Source organism: Podarcis raffonei, chromosome 9 (assembly GCF_027172205.1).
Source record: "Podarcis raffonei isolate rPodRaf1 chromosome 9, rPodRaf1.pri, whole genome shotgun sequence".
Taxonomy (NCBI): Eukaryota; Metazoa; Chordata; class Lepidosauria; order Squamata; family Lacertidae; genus Podarcis; species Podarcis raffonei.
The window spans coordinates 51,734,475-51,752,903 of record NC_070610.1 but is presented as its reverse complement, the minus strand read 5'-3'; the positions used below and the strand labels follow the sequence as shown (position 1 = coordinate 51,752,903).

The 18,429-nt window shown below is 40.1% G+C and overlaps 1 protein-coding gene across 14 annotated transcripts in view; it reads left to right on the top strand.

Moving 5' to 3' along the window:
* Positions 1 to 13,322, top strand: part of BLTP1 (bridge-like lipid transfer protein family member 1) — a 100,761-nt gene extending 87,439 nt beyond the window's left edge. For 10 of the 14 annotated variants that reach the window (XM_053403483.1, XM_053403485.1, XM_053403480.1 and 7 more), the window contains 15 exons: positions 398 to 578; positions 2,453 to 2,656; positions 3,084 to 3,263; positions 3,534 to 3,671; positions 4,530 to 4,790; positions 5,258 to 5,408; positions 6,211 to 6,368; positions 6,933 to 7,125; positions 7,328 to 7,545; positions 9,207 to 9,458; positions 9,959 to 10,162; positions 10,402 to 10,596; positions 11,830 to 11,964; positions 12,281 to 12,446; positions 12,697 to 13,322. In XM_053403483.1, the coding sequence (XP_053259458.1) occupies positions 398 to 578; positions 2,453 to 2,656; positions 3,084 to 3,263; positions 3,534 to 3,671; positions 4,530 to 4,790; positions 5,258 to 5,408; positions 6,211 to 6,368; positions 6,933 to 7,125; positions 7,328 to 7,545; positions 9,207 to 9,458; positions 9,959 to 10,162; positions 10,402 to 10,596; positions 11,830 to 11,964; positions 12,281 to 12,446; positions 12,697 to 12,913 (2,853 nt within the window). In that variant the 3' untranslated portion in view covers positions 12,914 to 13,322. The remainder of the gene's footprint in view (positions 1 to 397; positions 579 to 2,452; positions 2,657 to 3,083; positions 3,264 to 3,533; positions 3,672 to 4,529; positions 4,791 to 5,257; positions 5,409 to 6,210; positions 6,369 to 6,932; positions 7,126 to 7,327; positions 7,546 to 9,206; positions 9,459 to 9,958; positions 10,163 to 10,401; positions 10,597 to 11,829; positions 11,965 to 12,280; positions 12,447 to 12,696) is intronic. The other 4 variants (XM_053403491.1, XM_053403490.1, XM_053403479.1 and 1 more) reach the window with 2 other exon arrangements.
* Positions 13,323 to 18,429: the final 5,107 nt, after the last annotated feature.

The window sequence follows — 18,429 nt, the reverse complement described above, 5'->3', positions numbered from 1 at the left end:
CATCTATGCTAGCACAGATAAGAGCCTAAGACAGGCTGATTCATGTGTCATTCTTGTTATGTGAGAAGTGTGATAAAGCAACCTAAATTTCTTGATTTGCTCATATGGAAGTTGTCCTCCAAGCATTTCTCCCACAAACAATATCACTTAGTTAGTAGAGGATACTAACCTCCTTATTCCTTACTGTTTTCTCCCTGCTGTCAGACTTTATATGGTAAGCTCCTTGGAGCTGAATGATGTCTTCTCCAGTGGGTGCTATGTCACCGCCAAGTGGCTATCATTATAGTTCACTCGCATAAAGGCATAAAAGAAAAGTTAACAGAAGTTGCTGGTAGTTGTTCTGTTCTGATTATATGGTTTGATATGTGTCCTAAAAATGTGTTTCTCTCTTGTTCAGCCTTCACAGATCAAGTTCAGCTGCTTACCTGTGTCACGGGTGGAATGCATGTTGAAACTTCCCTCCCTTGATCTTGTATTTTCTTCGAATCGAGGGGAACTAGAAACTTTAGGTACAAGCTGTCCTACGGAAAATGCTATGCAAAGTGGATCTAAGATGCCTTCTAAAACAGTCTCTCCAGGTAAAAAAATGAAATTAAAAAATCCTGTTACATTTCTAGTTATTCAGAGGTGTGCAAAACAATTCAGTTATGGAATGGCTCCATTTAGATTCATTTCAGGAATTAACCTGGATGAGCTCCCCCCCGCCCCCGCCTGATATTTCTTTATTTGGCACAGCTGCATTTTACATTTTCAACAAACTGCAGAAACTAGTAGAGCATGAGACTCTTAATCTCAGAGTTATGGGTTCAAACCCCATGTTGCCCAAAAGATTCCAGCATTGTAGGGGGGTTAGACTAGATGACCCTCCTGGTCCTGTCCAACTCCACAATTCTATTATTCTATGATTCTAATTTTGTGCAAATAGAGAACTGTAGTTAATGTTAGCTATGGTTCAGGGAAAGAAGAACCAGCCACAGTTTAAGTTGGCTTGTTTCCTTAAACCAGGGGTGCCCAAACTTTTTTCAAAGAGGGCCAGATTTGATGAAGTGAACATGCGTGAGAGCTGACCAAAATTGTTCACCTTTTTTAAGGATTGAAGTTGTTGAGCTTTTTGGGGGTGTTTTACCCCCAGGAGATGGGCAGCCACAGGGGCTGGATTAAACCGACCAGCGGGCCACATTAGGCCCTGAAATGGACTTTGGACATGCCTGCCTTAAACCGTAGGTAACACTAAGGTTTGTCTGGGTTCAGCTAATTGAAAATGGAAGCTTTTAATCTCCTGTGCAAGAGGAGGCGAGGGATGTGCATGAGCCTTGAGGCTTGTGCATGTAACACTGAACCAAAGTATTCAGTGCATTGTTATTTCCTCTTTGGAAACATTTAAATGTTTAAGTGATTTACTTTTTTAAGAAAGGGGAAACATCTCTTCGATCTTCGTTCTGTTTCTCCAGTTATCTCCTCACTGTCAAAATTTAGATTTAATATCCTAAGAGCAACATTCATCAAAATTTTGTTTCTGTTGTCTGTAAAGCACCATGTGCACATAAATAATAATTTGTTGCATGTATCAGAATGGGAATTTGAGTTGTAGATTGTTTTGTCTCATGTAAAGCTACTTTTTTAATTTGAAGGAAAAAGCAGGTTTCTACATTGCATGAGAAGGGACGTGGGTGGCGCTGTGGTCTAAACCACTGAGCCTAGGGCTTGCCGATCAGAAGGTCGGCGGTTCGAATCCCTGTGACGGGGTGAGCTCCCATTGCTCGGTCCCTGCTCCTGCCAACCTAGCAGTTCAAAAGCACATCAAAGTGCAAGTAGATAAATAGGTACCACTCTGGTGGGAAGGTAAATGGCATTTCCGTGCACTGCTCTGGTTCACCAGAAGTGGCTTAGTCATGCTGGCCACATGACCTGGAAGCTGTACGCTGTCTCCCTTGGCCAGTAAAGCGAGATGAGCGCCACAACCCCAGAGTCGGCCACGACTGGACCTAATGGTCAGGGGTCCCTTTACCCTTTACCTTTTACCTAGAATATAGTCCTATTTGGGCATTATACTCACAAGTAAGTGGAATATGTAAGTGAAAATAAGCGCAATAATGGAGGGAAGCTGTCTACAGTGCAGAGCTTGCTCTGCCCATGAAGACTTCCAGCGTGAAACAGAATCTTGAAAAGGCAGGTTTCTACATTGCATGAGGAGCCTCTGTAAGTATAGATGCTCCCTGCTGAATACCTGGAGGGTTATGGGGGGCTGAGCTAACATACTCATATCCCTACTCATGGGAGTATAACTCCTGAATTGGGCTCATATCTTTACATGTCTGTATCATCATATTTGATGGTTCAAATGGAATAATCAAGAGAGAGCTCATGGCTGATCTTTAGGATTGAACTAAGGTACATGTAATTTATTTAATCTGTGCTGTTTTTTAAATTGTTCTTTCATTTTGCACTATAGGTTCATCGCCTGGACTGGGCAGTCCTTTTGGCAGAACACGGCATAGTAGTAGCCAGTCAGATTTGACAGGCGCTAGCAGCAGTTCTTCAGGTCTGAGCTTCACTGCCTGCATGTCCGATTTCTCTCTCTATGTATTTCATCCGTATGGAGCAGGGAAGCAGAAGTCCAGTGTGGCAGGATTGTCTTCTGGATCAGGATCCCTAGGTAATTGCAGAATATAAAATTTCACAAACGTGTATTGGTTGTTCTTAAGCTTTGGTGGGGCGGCTGTTCTTAGAGAAATACAAAAGAGTTTCTGCAAAAAGTATTTTTCTATTGCTATGAAAAGCCAATCATTTCAATACATGTGGACGTACATTAAAGATGCAGTTTTCTGTGTATGCATTTCATAGAGTTCATGGGTGTGTTAGTGTCCTTTCCACTAGTATATGCAAAATCTTTCCTAGCTGAATTTTACAATTTTTTTAAAGAACAAATGAGATATATAGCTGCTATTATCAACAGTTTGTGTTACACAGCCCAAAGTGCCTATGTCTTTTTGTGCTAAGCTGAAATATGCAGGCACTAGTAAGAACAACTTAGGGTGCTTCAAAACAAGTGAAAACTGCTATGTTGTTCCTTATGGTTTCAGGAAATGTAGATGAAGAACCCTCGTCAGTTACTGGTCGTAAAGATTCATTGAGCATCAATCTGGAGTTTGTAAAAGTTAGCCTTTCAAGAATAAGGCGTTCAGGAGGTGCTACCTTTTTTGAGAGCATGTCTGCAAGCAAATCTGCAAGCAAAATGGATACTACATTAATAAACATATCTGGTATTTATCAATCTTGTTTAATGTTGGACTTAGGCCACCATGCAGCATGGTTGTATATGCTCCATTGCATTTATGGGTGTAACAGTAATTAGCATTTCTTACGTGTTTTATTATTGTAAATCATTTTGGGATGCCTCTGGTTGTGTGAAGCAATATGTAAATATACTATGTAAATATAATTAGCTAAACTTACTTAAAAAGGAGGAAAGCACTTCGGAGCATATTGTTGCACATCCAGTTTTATACTTACTTTTTTAATTCTTTTGTTAGCTGTGTGTGATATAGGATCTGCTTCCTTTAAATATGACATGAGGAGACTAAGTGAGATTTTAGCATTTCCAAGAGCCTGGTACAGGAGGAGTATTGCAAGACGCCTCTTTCTCGGGGACCAAACAATAAATCTCCCAGGTAAGTGATTAAATAAATCCAGATTACAATGTAGAGAATTTTTAGCTGTCGTACTTTGCTCATTTTATTATTCATTCATTCATTCATTTGCTGTATTTCAACAATAGGATTAGTTAATATTGTGAACATTTTTTGTGCTGGAGTCTGTGATGCAAGTAAACAGCGAAGGTGTGTTTAATTTATGTATGATTTGTCTTGGCCTTGAATCTGAACTTTTTAAAAAACAGGGTTCAGGCTTATATCCAAGTATGCTGTCCCGCTTGCACAACATACTTTCATTTGTACTAATGGGGCTTTCTCTCTTCCCTTTTCTGCCCCATCACACATACCCAAGATCTGCCCTGGGAGCTTGGGGGACCCTCTAGAGCAGGTTTGCGTAGTGGGGAGTGACTTCTGTGCACACACTCTGGTGCACTATTGGATCCCACCCTTAGTAATTCATTAATTTCTGTATCTTGCAACCGTGACAAATTTGATATAGGATGGGCTGATAAAAAACAAGGTCACACTGGAGAAACGCACGCTTTGACAATCTGATAACATTTGCTTTTGGCTAATAATAACCTGCCATTCAGTGCAAAGAATGGTAATGTAAGCTTTATAGTGGTACCTCGAGTTAAGTACTTAATTCGTTCCGGAGGTCCGTTCTTAACCTGAAACTGTTCTTAACCTGAAGCACCACTTTAGCTAATGGGCCCTCCTGCTGCTGCCACGCCGCCAGAGCACGATTTCTGTTCTCATCCTGAAGCAAAGTTCTTAACCCGAGGTACTATTTCTGGGTTAGCGGAGTCTGCAACCTGAAGCGTATGTAACCTGAAGCGTATGTAACCCGAGGTACCACTGTATTTTATTTCTCAGTAGCATCTGGCCCCGGGACGCCAGATTCTATTGAAGGAGTAAACCAGCACATGTCTCCTGAATCATCGCGAAAAGCATACTGTAGAACCTGGGAGCAGCCAAGCCAGTCTGCCTCATTTACACACATGGCTCAGTCTCCTAATGTTTTCAATGAGCACAGCACAAACAGCAATATGTCACCTGGAACAGCAGCACATAACTTAAAATCTCCAGCTGTTTCAAGATCCAGGAGTGTGTCAGACTCTTCAGTTCCCCAGAGAGGTACGAATATCATTCTTTCCTTTTACTGCTTTATTTCGCATGCTACTGTGTAATAATATCTTTGGGTCATGCCCTATATCATTTAGATTTATAGCGATTGTAATCTTAGCATGCAAGAATTTAATCAGCTCTGACAACCATCATGTCACTATTATCAGCCACTGGGAGATGATGTCATGTTAGCCGTTCCTTTGAAGCCAAATTTGGAAATTGATTCAAGTCGTGTGGACTATTTCTGCATGACAACTCTTTGATTTTAGCCACTGCTGGCGTTGGTGTAGAGATGCTAAACAAGATCATACAAATATATAATGGTAAGAAGTTTTTCCCCTGTGAAATCATCACCGCTACTGAAACATTTTCTAACAAAATTCACACAGTAGTGGAAACAAATTGTATCTAAAACTGGCATGTCATTATTACTTTTTAATATGAAATTTACAAAGTCTGGTGATGTTTTATTCTAGATACTGTCTCAAAAACATCAACTCCATTTAATAAATCAAACAAAGTTGGAAGTCAGCAAGTGACACCATGGGAAACGCTGGTTGTGTTTGTTATGAATTTGAAGCAATTAAATGTCCAAATGAACATGAGCAATGTAATGGGAAATACTACGTAAGTAAATTTCTGCGTCCTGTAATCAAAATAAATCTTTCAAATATGTGTGTATGTCTGTGCGACCTTTTCTTCTAGTAGTCTAAGTGAGATGCTTGACAGGGAGAGTAAGAGATCAATCAAAACAGAATGTATATAAAGAATGGAGAATATTTAAGGAATATCTAACAAAATTATTGTAAGAATAAGAATCTCCTGGCAGAACTAGAGTGATTCTTGTAAATAAAAGGTGGAAATGATATTATGTTTGGACGTACAAAAATAATTAATTTGAGACTGTGCATTAGAAAGGAAAGAATAGATATAGTAAATGAAAATATTTGGAAGTCTTTTTTAGCTAATTTACAGTAATGTTTTTGTTCTTTTTTGTGAGTTTGTAAATATATGGCATTTACATATAAGAAATGTATAGTATTATTTTTTTCTCTCCTTATATTCTTTCTTTTTTATTTTATTTTATTTTAATTTTTATTTTGTGTCTGTATTAAATGTTGTTGCATTTTGAAGGGGAAAAAAGATTTTTCTCTAATTAAACATGTTAACCTTGTCAGTAAAAAAAAGAAAAAAGGGAAACATTTCTCTCATCTAGATCCATAAATATAGTTCCTTTCTAAAATTTAAATTTTGGCACTCGGCTTTCCTTGTTTTTTGTTATGCCCATGTATGATTTAAAAAATGAACGTTTTCCATAATACTTAAATTACTTGTAAAGTTTTAAATGCTTTCCCCAACTTTTATTTTTGACATATGAGAGGCAGAGATGGCATACAATGTATTTTTCTCATTTTTGTCCCTGTTTTAGGTGGACTACTAGTGGTTTGAAAAGCCAGGGCCGTTTATCTGTGGGCAGTAATAGAGATCGGGAAATCAGCATGTCAGTCGGTCTTGGCAGGTCACATTTGGATTCTAGAGGGGGAGTGGTTGGAGGTACCATAGATGTTAATGCCTTGGAGATGGTGGGTAAGTTGGAATGTCAGTGTGTGTGTGTGTGTCTGTATGTGTGCATGCACACAATACATCAATCATTTTTATTGTTACATATACTTTTCCTTGGCAGAGAAAGGCTATAATCCAGCCTCAGTGAAACCATAGAAGTATGGATTTTAATGTGAACGTTAGCCTGTTGTTAAAACCTCTCTCGTTCAAGTTACTGGGCCTAAGAAATGCACAACTTTGGCTAGATTGTGTCCCGTTTTTGCCCGGCAGTTCCTACCTTCCACTGTGCTGTTCAAATCTTGAGCTGAATTCTGTAGTACATTTCAGTTCTTAATAGCAGGAAACTGTCAGTTGCCCATGCTCACTGGAAAGTTTGCTGAAAGTAGAGAGCAGGTGTGCTACAGAAAAGCAGCTGTCTCAGCCAGTCCAATTCTCATATTGCAAGTGATCCGCTCTCCTACTGTCATCCGGAGCTGGGAGAGACCTCAAATCTTATGACATGGATTGGGCTGTGTATTGGCAAACTATAGGAGAGAGGCAAGCCAGATACTATCTTGTTCCCATATAATGCAAATGTTGTTTTTTTAGCTCATATTTCAGAACATCCCAATCAGCAGCCAAATCACAAAATTCAGATTACCATGGGTTCTACTGAAGCTCGGGTTGATTACATGGGGTCCAGCATCCTAATGGGCATTTTCAGTAACGCAGACCTTAAACTGCAGGATGAATGGAAAGTTAATCTCTACAATACTTTTGAATCCAGTATTACTGATAAAAGGTAAGGTTGCTTGCCATATCTAATGGTGTACATTTCTGCTCATGTGGTTTCTAATCAAAGCTATTTTTAAAAATTGCCTTCTTAAGCTGTTATCCCATTTCTACTGTAGTTGCTACATTTAAACACATAGACTATCCTCCCATTATAACCAAGTAAAACAATATGAATTCACAAGGGATATTATCTCATTTCAATGTTTCAGTGAGATATTTGTCCATGGAGATTTGAAGTGGGATATTTTTCAAGTAATGATTTCCCGATCAACCACACCTGACCTCATCAAAATAGGAATGAAGCTCCAAGAATTCTTTACTCAGCAGTTTGATACCAGCAAGAGAGCTTTGTCTACATGGGGACCTGTTCCTTATCTTCCCCCAAAGAGTGTGGTCCATGTTGCAGAGAAAAGCTCACACCAGCAATGTACGTATTGAAACTGCTTTAGCCCATTTCGTAATTAAAAGTTTTATATTCCGATTTCATGAAACGCTTGAACAATATTTAATAATTTAACTAGCAGTGTTAGTACTGCAGGTTCCAAAGTCTCAAAAATGTGATTATAAAATAAAAAGCTAATAAAAATAAAAATAATTTATTATTTATACCCCGCCCATCTGCCTGGGTTTTTCCAGCCACTCTGGGCAGCTCCCAACAGAATATTAAAAATAGAATCAAACATTAAAAACTTCCCTAAACAGGGCTGCCTTCAGATGTCTTCTAAAAGTCATGTAGTTGTTTATTTCCTTGACATCTGATGAGAGGGCGTTCCACAGGGTGGGCGCCGCTACCGAGAACGTCTTCTGCCAGATTGGCTTGGAATAATACGAGCTGTTTCCTAAGAATCAGGAAATAGCTCTGCTTGGTGGGGCAGCCCACCCACTAAGTCCCCAGTTCATAGGCTGACACATTTCTCAAGCATCTCCCACCCCACTTAACCTGGCTGCTATTGATAATGTGGTAGCAAGTGGCTGGGCAATCTCTTCCCCCCTGATTTTAGAAGCCCTTGATAAAAACTATACGGCCCAGAGGCTTCTTGCATAGCAGCTTGCCGGGTGCAAGTAGTCCTGGGATAATATAGTTTAACCAAAGGCTATTAATTCAGGGCTTGTTGGGACAGTGGAGGGAAGTTGAATTATTTGACTTTCATTAAAATACAAAGCAGAGGAGAATTTACAGGTTGTAATGCTCACCTTGTATTAGATGTGAGTATCATGAGCCTACAGACCTTGTATCTCCAAGCCCGGAAATGTGTATCTCAAAAACATCTCTATTTTTAAATGTGTGTGTTAAAAAAATATATGTATCCTGCTGTGAGAACCCGCAAGAACTTTGGCATAAGTCCTTTGAGGTGAAAACTCATTTTTCTTTTCTACAAACGGAAGGAGTTTTGAAGCACAAAGTACTTCTAAACATCTAATCTACTTACATCAAGCATTGCAAGGCACAAAAGATGAGCAAGCACTTTGCATCAAAAGAGCCATACTACTCAATCAAAATAATACCTTATTTTGGGCAGACTACCCATGTCTTAAGAGAGTGACTTGGTATGCAGAGTACCAGTTTATGAGAAAGTGAAGTGGTATGCAGAGTTGTAAAGTGCGTGCTCATTCTTTATGCCTTCGTTTTTGATGCAAGTGTAGATTAGATGTTTAGAAGTACTTTGTACTTCAAGCTACTTCCTTTTGGGTAAAAGAAAATGGAACTTCACCTCAAAAGACTTTAGTCCATGTTCTTGTGGTTTTTCTCATCATGCATTTTTTAAACACCCTCATTTAAAAATGCTATTGAGATTCATATTTTTATTTAGTAGTATAGCTCTGTCTTTGTTTATATATGGGAGTAATCTAAGTTTTATAAATCTACTTAGATAGTTTCAAGAATCTGTTGATACCATTGCTGCTGATCTCTTTGCAATAAATGTACCTTCAGCTTTGGAAGAGCCTGACCTATGTATATATAATTAATGTGTATATTTCTGGATAGGCTCAGAAGTTTTAGATTCCCTAGAGACACACACAGAAAGGCAGAGATTCTGTTAAGTAGGTATTAATGCCACTGTTTATTCTGTATGCTTTCCCCCACAGTACTGGATGCAGCACATCATCGTCATTGGCCAGGAGTTTTAAAGGTGGTGTCAGGGTGCCACATATCCTTATTTCAGATTCCTTTACCGGAAGATGGAATGCAGTTTGGAGGCTCTATGAGCCTGCATGGAAATCACATGACATTGGCATGTTTCCATGGACCTAATTTTCGTTCAAAATCATGGGCTCTGTTTCATCTTGAAGAACCTAACATTGCCTTTTGGACAGAAGCACAAAAAATTTGGCAAGAAGGTATCAAAACTTATTTCTCCTTTCTGTTTATAGATATTTTTTATCCTTTTAAGTTGTAAATTCTACAAGCGCATTAAGTGCATAGATCTGGGCTGGACAACTTCATACTCTGGGCTGACCTCTTGGGCCAAAGCTTGGCTGCATGTGGAATCATCAGACCAATGAGTTTATAACCCAATGACTACTCAGGAACAGGAGAAGTTTTTTCCATGACTTCTTGAAGCTAGATGAATTGTGGTTGTGGTGTGACAGTCTAGTATTCTATGAAGCTAGTGATTGCATGTCTATATACCGACAAGAGTCTCCAGACAAAGGAAAATACCAAATTAAATCCAGTATCTGATACAATACATGGTGGGAGTTTTTTTCTACTTCCAATTATTGCATACATGCTCTGTAATTATGCAAACTACACTTTTTTTTGTTAAAAATTACATTCAACATGATTAGGCTCTTCAGTAAGCAAATAACCATGTTTTTAAACCACCCCACCCCTCCAGGTTCTAGTGAACATTCTACCTATGTTGTGCAAACACTAGACTTCCATTTGGGTCACAATACTATGGTCACAAAGCCATGTGGAGCCCTGGAAAGCCCAATGGCAACCATCACCAAGATCACAAGGAGGCGCCATGAAAACCCACCACATGGAGTGGCGAGTGTGAAAGAATGGTTCAATTATGTTACAGCCACAAGGAATGAAGGTGAGGCCTTCTATCACATTTCTGCTTGTTGATCTGGTTATTGCTGGTGGAATTGCATGAATTTACAAAGTGAAAGAAGGTGGGGCAGCAGCATACTAACCACATAGGACTACAGAGTTCAGCAGAACTATGCTGAATTAATTTCAGTTATAGTATCTGAAATGATCTGTGAATAGCAGTGATAACAATCCGAAGCCCAGTGAAATCAAAACATAGCTCTACTTCCTTTGTATTTGCAGAGTTGAACCTTCTCCGAAATGTTGATGCAAACAACCCAGAGAACAGCACAACAGTGAAAAGCTCTAGCTTGTTAAGCGGATTCAGAGGAGGCTCCAGTTACAATCATGAGACCGAAACTATCTTTGCATTACCAAGGATGCAGCTGGACTTTAAATCTATTCATGTTCAACAGCCACAGGAACCTTTATTACAAGGTAAAGTGCGATGTGTTATACCTTCTGAACTACAAACCTAATTCATACCTTATGAACAGTTAATTGAGTATTATTCAAAATCTGAGATAATCTGGCATAAAAGCATTAAACATATAAACTGTTTTTGTGATGAAGACCATTTAGCAATCTGGTTCAATAGCTGAAAAATTAAATCAGTTCTAACTGTTTAATCCAAAGGAAAGAAGGAAAGAAAGTACAGTGGACCCTCTGGATATGAACCTAATTCGTTCCGGTGGTCCGTACGTACCCCAAAAAGTCTGCATTTAGAGGCACTGCTTCTGTGCATGCACGTGGTGCGATAGAGCACTTTTGTGCATGCACGCACAGCGAAACCTGGAAGTGTACACTTCTGGGGTTGCCATGTTCGCAACCCAAAAGTTACATTACCCGAAGGTAACATAACCTGAGGGTCCACTGTAGTAAGTCTGCTGTCACTCTGATCCCACAAGCAATGGCATATATACCATTTAATGGGCTTCCTTGACACCAGTTGCACTGCACTAGTGTCCTATTTAGAACTTCTGGTCTGTGGGCCTAATTCGGCTCACTAGAGCTTCTCATTTGACCTGTAAGGCCATTTCACCCCCAACTACAGCTACCTGCAGTACACCTGACATAAAACATTGCATCTGGAGTGGGGTTAGGTAAAGGAGGTTTGCTGGCATCACCAATAAGCTTGATCAGTGGGGCCTGCAAAGCCCTATACAAAACCCTGGGCCAAGATAGCGCTTTGAAAGAGGCTTCTGAAAACCCAAATATCAGAACTTTAGCTTAATTTTCAAAAGTCCCTTTCAAAGCACTGCTTAAAATACCACTTTGAAAATGGATTCTGAAGGCCCCTGTGGGCAAAATAGTCACGTGATATAATTGTGGTATCAGGTGACTGGCAGATGGGTGTCTCCACCCCACTTGTCAGATTCAACCTCCGAAGGGCAGGAAAGATAATCTGGTCCACCGGCCAGATCCAGTTTCCACTCCTGGTTTAGAACTTCTGTTTGGAGATGTGGTGCATAGCAGTAGTTGTAATATCATCTTGAAGCCAGTGTGTGCCTGCCTCGCCAAGGAGAGATGCCAAATGTATCAGTAGGATTTTTATTTTAAGATCACGCTGCAAATGATTAGCACTTTTAAAATACTAGCGCATTTTAACATTTGCCATTAAAAAGTTTGCATGCAAATCACCTCTGCCAAAATTATAACATTTTGTTACAGATCCCAGTGCTAAGCCAAAAGTGGAGTGCAGTGTTGTTACAGAATTCACTGATCACATATGTGTAACTATGGATGCTGAGTTGATAATGTTTCTGCATGACCTGGTATCAGCTTATCTTAAAGAAAAGGAGAAAGGTATGTAGATCAATTTCGGGATGATTTGGAAATGATACACTTCACAAATAGTTAATTGAAGCCTAGCACATTAAAATGATCATTTTTTTAACTACAGTTTATTACAGTTAAAATACTATATGTAAACATGCCTTGTAATTATATTGCTTTTATTTTTATATTGTAAACCGCCCTGTGATCTTCGAGTGAAGGGCAATATAGAAATTTAATGAATAGTAATTATAATTAGGAACATCTTTGGTCATTACATTAACAATTCAATCTGCATTTTAAAGAAATCTAATATCTATGCCTTATTGTTTTTACCCTTTTCTAGCCATCTTTCCACCACGTATTTTTTCCAGTCGGCCGGGACAGAAAAGCCCCATCAGTGTACTTGATGAGAGCTCTGCTGAGAAGGGAGCAGAAGAAAGTATTACTTACACTACTGTGGACTGGAGAGAATTTATCTGCAATACATGGCATCTGGAGCCCACACTCAGGTAAATGAGTCATTCTGTTTGCAGTAAAATTGGGAAAATTGGAATATTCCCACCCTTCTAGATTGGTTCTACATAGTGAGAGAGAAGCAAGGGAACTTTACATTGCAGTATGGAGTGCTTCTGTTTCGTATTGCAGCCACTTCATTCTGTTCCCCATTCCCTAATTTTTTTCCTCTCCCCTTCTCAGTGGTCATGTTTATTTCATTTGCATGTTCAGTTATTGACAATGCTAACATATGTTAACTTTTAGATTAATCTCCTGGACTGGAAGGAAAATTGACCCAGTAGGTGTTGACTACATTCTTCAGAAGCTAGGCTTCCATCATGCAAGAACTACTATTCCTAAATGGCTTCAGCGTGGGGTCATGGACCCACTGGACAAAGTTCTGTCAGTTCTTATCAAGAAGCTTGGCACTGCACTACAGGATGAGAAAGAAAGAAAAGGAAAAGATAAAGAAGATCACTGAATTAACAGGGCAACTGAAAGAACCCAGCAGTTTTTTGCTACTTTATTTAAAACTTGATTGACGTTGTGAATAACTGTTTACCGTGGTGTACATCATGCCATTTTGTATTCAGTCTAGTACTACATGACCAATGTTTGTGAAGAAAAACTGTAAAGCTGCTGTTTAGCATTCACAATTGTATTATGTGCAATATTTTGCATCTCTAAGCTACAGATTAACTGTGAATTTTCATAACTTTTATTTGCCATAACACTGAAAAAACCCTTTTGGATAATGTGATTCCCTGAATGGCTTTTTCTTGTCAATGTAGATTGTATAAATTCTATATGTATTTAATTTATGGAACCGTGGTTGCTATAGTGCTAAATCATTTTAAGTTTGTTATACTTGGAATAAAAATTAATGTCAACACGCTGGTCTTTTTATTATTATTATTTTTAAAAAATGTTATCCTAGGAGTGCTGAGAGTGAGGAAGGCAGGCAAATAATGACAAAACTGTTAACACTAAATTCAGTGTGATCAGCATTTTGGCCAAAGCATTCATGGGATTTGCCTACAGATAGTAGCTTTGAAAAGTTGGCTGTGCTGTGACACCTTCCTAAATAATCATTTACAATGAAGCAAACAAGTCAAAAGAAGCTGCAAGTCTCAGATGGAGAGTTGAAATGAGAACTCAGATGCTACACCCATGGCCTCCTGCAGCTCTAGTACTAAGTCTGGACTTACTGAAGGAACTGAAAGTACATCTCCCTTGAAGTCCAGAGGAATGAGGAGGAGGGAGAATTTGCCATTTAATCCCACCCCCCTTGGCCTACAATTCCCATGATCCCTAGCTAGCAGGACCAGTGGTTAGGGATGATGGGAACTGTAGTCTCAAAACACCTGGAGGGCTGAGGTTGAGGAAGCCTGGGGTTGAACCAGTCTGGAAGGGTGAGGACCTGCCTCCCCTTGGAGATACAGAAGATTGGCCCAGACAATGAATCCAAGGGGATAGATAACAAATCAGAATACCCTCCTGTGTCATGAACTGGCAGGTCAACGGGGAGGAGGAAGGGGGTCTTTACAAGGGGTGTAGCTGGGACTGGGGAAGCAAGTGCTCTCAGTGTGATGGAGGATGAAGAGGAGATTGGGGTCAGTGCATAGGAACCACAGCTGCTGGACCCATTGCCAAAGGGCCCCCTGTCTGCACAAAACACAGCAGGCTCTGAGGCTTAGGGAGCAGCAGGAAGGACACGCCAGGAGGCTGAGACAGGCAAGAACCACAGCCCAGCTCCCATATGTGGTGGACCTGTAAAAGAATAAAAGTGTATTGGGAAATAATTCAGAATGAATTGAAAAAAATGTTTTAAAGTACTTTTTTTTTAAAAAAAGTACTTTTTGATGGGGATAATTCAGACGGAAATTCCCAGGTGTCAGAAAAGGTTATTTATGTATGCCACTACTGTGGCCCTTGTTTTGTTAGCCCCAAAATGGAAAACGAGCAAGGTCCCAACTAAAGAAGAATGGCAATTTAAACTGATAGAATATGCGCAGCTTGTGGACCTAACATATAGAATAAGAAAACAAGAAGAACACACGCTTAAAGAAGATGTTTGTTGAATATACGGAGGGAAATTGTGTACACTTGAAAACATTGGCAGCATTAAGTTAAAATCAACAGTGTAAATAAGTTTTGATGGATGTAATAATGGAATACTGAATGGTTTAGTTTGTGTAAAATAGGCAGGGATTTATGTTTTGCAAAATGAACGATGAAAAGAGAAGTAGGGAAGTCACTGATATTTTAAGGTTGTTTAAATGAATATTCTAAAATGTAAAACAGAAAATTTAATAAAAAATATAGTGAGAGAAAAAAGATCCACAGCTCAGCTCCCTAGCTGGCCAGCTGGGACTCATTAGCTCTGAGAGGAGGTGTGTGATTCCTCAGCTGAAACAGCTGAGGGTTACCTGCCTCATCAAGCCCAGGTGCTGCAGTTAGCAGGCAGAGAACAAAAGGCAAGCAGAGCTGAGGTGCTGGGTCTGCTGAACTGCCCGTGTTGCTGGACTTTGACTGGGAGACTCCTGGACTTTTACGGGACTCTGCTTTGGGTTTGACTCTGGACACTATCCTGGACCCTGGACTGTGTTTCCTGACCTTTGGATTTGGCATAACGACTCACTGCCAGGTAGGCCCGGGAGTCCAGAACATCCTGAAGGAATAAAACATCCTAATATTAGGGATTTCTTAAAACAATTTATCTGTTTCAAACCATCCAAGAGCCTTGCTGGTTTCCAAAGCGCTTCTGATATTTTCATCACCTCATTTTTTAAATTTAGTTATAAAATGATATACAGTATTTGGGGACGAGGGAGGACAGGTTGAGAAGGATTTCAGCTTGATTTGCCAGGGACTGTAGAAAATAAAGCATATTAACATTTTAAGGACATTTTCACACATATCACTAAAAAGTGCCTTCAAACCCAATGTGAATGTCAACATGGGTCCAAAAGTATTCTGCCCAATGAAAACAACTTGCCCAAACCTTCTGAACTCCTTCAGGCAAGCTGAAATGTTATAGCCAGGGAATCAAGAGCCACTGGGAGTTTGTATACTTTGCATACGAAGAACAACATCACAGAAAAGGGAAGACCAACTTAGCAGCATCCATCAATTAGAGCAGTGATGGCCAAACTTGGCCCTCCAGCTGTTTGGGGACTATAACTCCCATCATCCCTAGCTAACAGGACCAGTGGTCAGGGATGATGGGAAGTGTAGTCCCAAAACAGCTGGAGGGCCAAGTTTGGCCATCACTGAACTAGAGGATCAGCAGCTGGTAAGGCATTTATGTTCATTGTTTCAAACACAGGCTGAACTTATTGTTGGTGTGTAAGAATATAGATGCTGGAAACTTCTGTAGTCTTCTCTAATGGCTATACATATATGTATCTTGTTCTTATTCATTTCATTGGATAAGGCAAAGACAATCAGAGAATAGAATTATTAAAATGACTGTCGGATTCTTGCTGGGTGTGTCAGATTGCGTCTGTTTTAGCTGTGCAGTCAGCACTTCCTGTAATTTTAATTGCTTCTGAATATAATCAGTAATGATAAGCAAATTTGGAAAGAAGTGCAGAGGCTTGTGGCATTCTAAGCCAAACAGATTTTGGCTTTGTGTTTTGTCTGAACCTTTTTAGTGACGTCCTTCTTGAACTAATAGTGGTATCAGATTATTTGTTAGAATCAGATTGTGATGTGACTCAGATTTGTGTCCATGTTAATTCTCTGGTTGATATGTTGCAAGATCTCAGGAATGGGGGGGGGGCAGGGAAGACTTCACTAAAATTGTGGCGGTATGGATGATAAATGTATAAAGACATTGTTAGATTGACAAAATATTAATCAAAATCCTTTGGCCTTGAAACTTGTCAGTCATTTTGTACAAGTGCCTAAGTATTGGCTTATGCAGTTTATTTAGATCTACATTCTCCTCATTCTCTTACAGTGAGTGACAATCTAATCTTGTTCTTATTTTTCCTTACACTGAGAGTCCGCCTTGCTGGCTCTGCCTGCACTGGTTCAAAAACAACTGTTTCCTTTAAAAATTATTGTTTCGGTCTGTTGAATTTGAATATGAAGTGACTCTGCACTGTTTGAAAGCCTTTTTCCTAACTATAATTTGGATTTGGTTAATATATGCTCCATACAAAATTATTACATAAATTAATCAGTATTTACGTGATTTCTCATACTTTGGCTATGACACTTTAAAATAAGTGAGGCTGAACGGTTTAAAAGTGAAGAATTGTGTTACTGGCAATTATTATTTTGCTGGGTTTGGTACCTGTTTGTAAGGGCAATGCGAATTAGCATGCTATCACCTTGCTTTAAAGGTTGGTTGCTTCTATTCTGGCTTTAAAGCCACAATTTTCCTTATTAATCATTGTGAAACTTTGTGGGCTTTTTTTTTTCAGTTGTGGGCACTCAACTTTTTAAGCCTGTAGGAAACTACAGCAGCAGAAAACCCCACAAATAAAGTGCCAACCAAATATGTGATCTACTGATGCTACATTATGGAAAACGGGTCTGGTATTTTGTACATAATTGTGTTTGCATATGGAAGCAAGCTGGAAATTGTATCAGGTGTCTTAAATATTTAATGGTATTTCAGAAATGATGTTGATTACTTAAGGATTTAGAAGGAGGGGCTTGAAGACTGCATGGTCTTAATCATGGACAATAGTTTGCCATTTAAATTAATTCAGCCAACTTCGTAAAATGTTGTGTGTGATACATTCACGTCCAAGAACTAGCAAGCTCACAAATGTTCTACTGCTTTTGTTGTCCAAATGGTTAAAATATGCAAACCAGTGGCTAAAAGTGTATTTAATGCCATTTCTTTGAAGTTTGTGTCCCCCTTAAGGAGTTGATTTATATATGTGAAAGATATATTGGAAAAGGCTTTTATTGTGTTTAAGCTGTTTTCGAGGGACGCGTGTGGCGCTGTGGGTAAAACCTCAGCGCCTAGGACTTGCCGATCGTATGGTCGGCGGTTCGAATCCCCGCGGCGGGGTGAGCTCCCGTCATTCGGTCCCAGCTCCTGCCCACCTAGCAGTTCGAAAGCACCCCTAAGTGCAAGTAGATAAACAGCTACCGCTTTATAGGGGGAAGGTAAACGGCGTTTCCGTGTGCTGCACTGGTGCAGGCTCGCCAGAGCAGCTTCGCCACGCTGGCCACGTGACCCGGAAGTGTCTTCTGACAGCGCTGGCCCCCGGCCTCTTAAGCGAGATGGGCGCGCAACCCCAGAGTCGGACACGACTGGCCCGTACGGGCAGGGGTACCTTTACCTTTAAGCTGTGTTCAAGAGTCTTCATAAGCTAAGTTTTAGAATCAAAGTGAAGGAAGTTTCATGAATAGTGATGGTCATATGGTAACCATCAAGAACATGCTTGGATATGGATGGCTCCACATGCAGCTGTGTAATGTGTATATGACTTACTGCATGGAGAGTCTTTATGGTGTCTGCTGGCTCCAGAATTGAAGTGGAGCTGTACAGTTGTAGAAACAATGGGGCAAACAGCTTTTATACCATGTGAAGCCACTGTGGTCTAAACCACTGAGCCTTTTGGGCTTGCCAATCAGAAGATGCGCGGTTCAAATCCCCGTGATGGGGTGAGCTCCTGTTGCATTGTCCCAGCTCCTGCCAACCTAGCAGTTTGAAAGCACGCCAGGGCAAGTAGATAAATAGGTACCGCTGTGGCGGGAAGGTAAATGGCATTTCCGTGTCCTCTGGTTTCCGTCACGGTGTTCCGTTGCGCCAGAAGTGGTTTAGTCATGCTGGCCACATGACCCGGAAAGCTGTCTGTGGACAAACGCCGGCTCCCTTGGCCTGAAAAGCGAGATGAGTGCTGCAACCCCAGTTGCCTTTGACTGGACTTAACCATCCAATGGTCCATTACCTTTTTACCTTTTTGCATCACCTTCATTTTGATATTTTTGTGAATGAAACAGGCCTGAGCCTGACTTACACTGTAACAT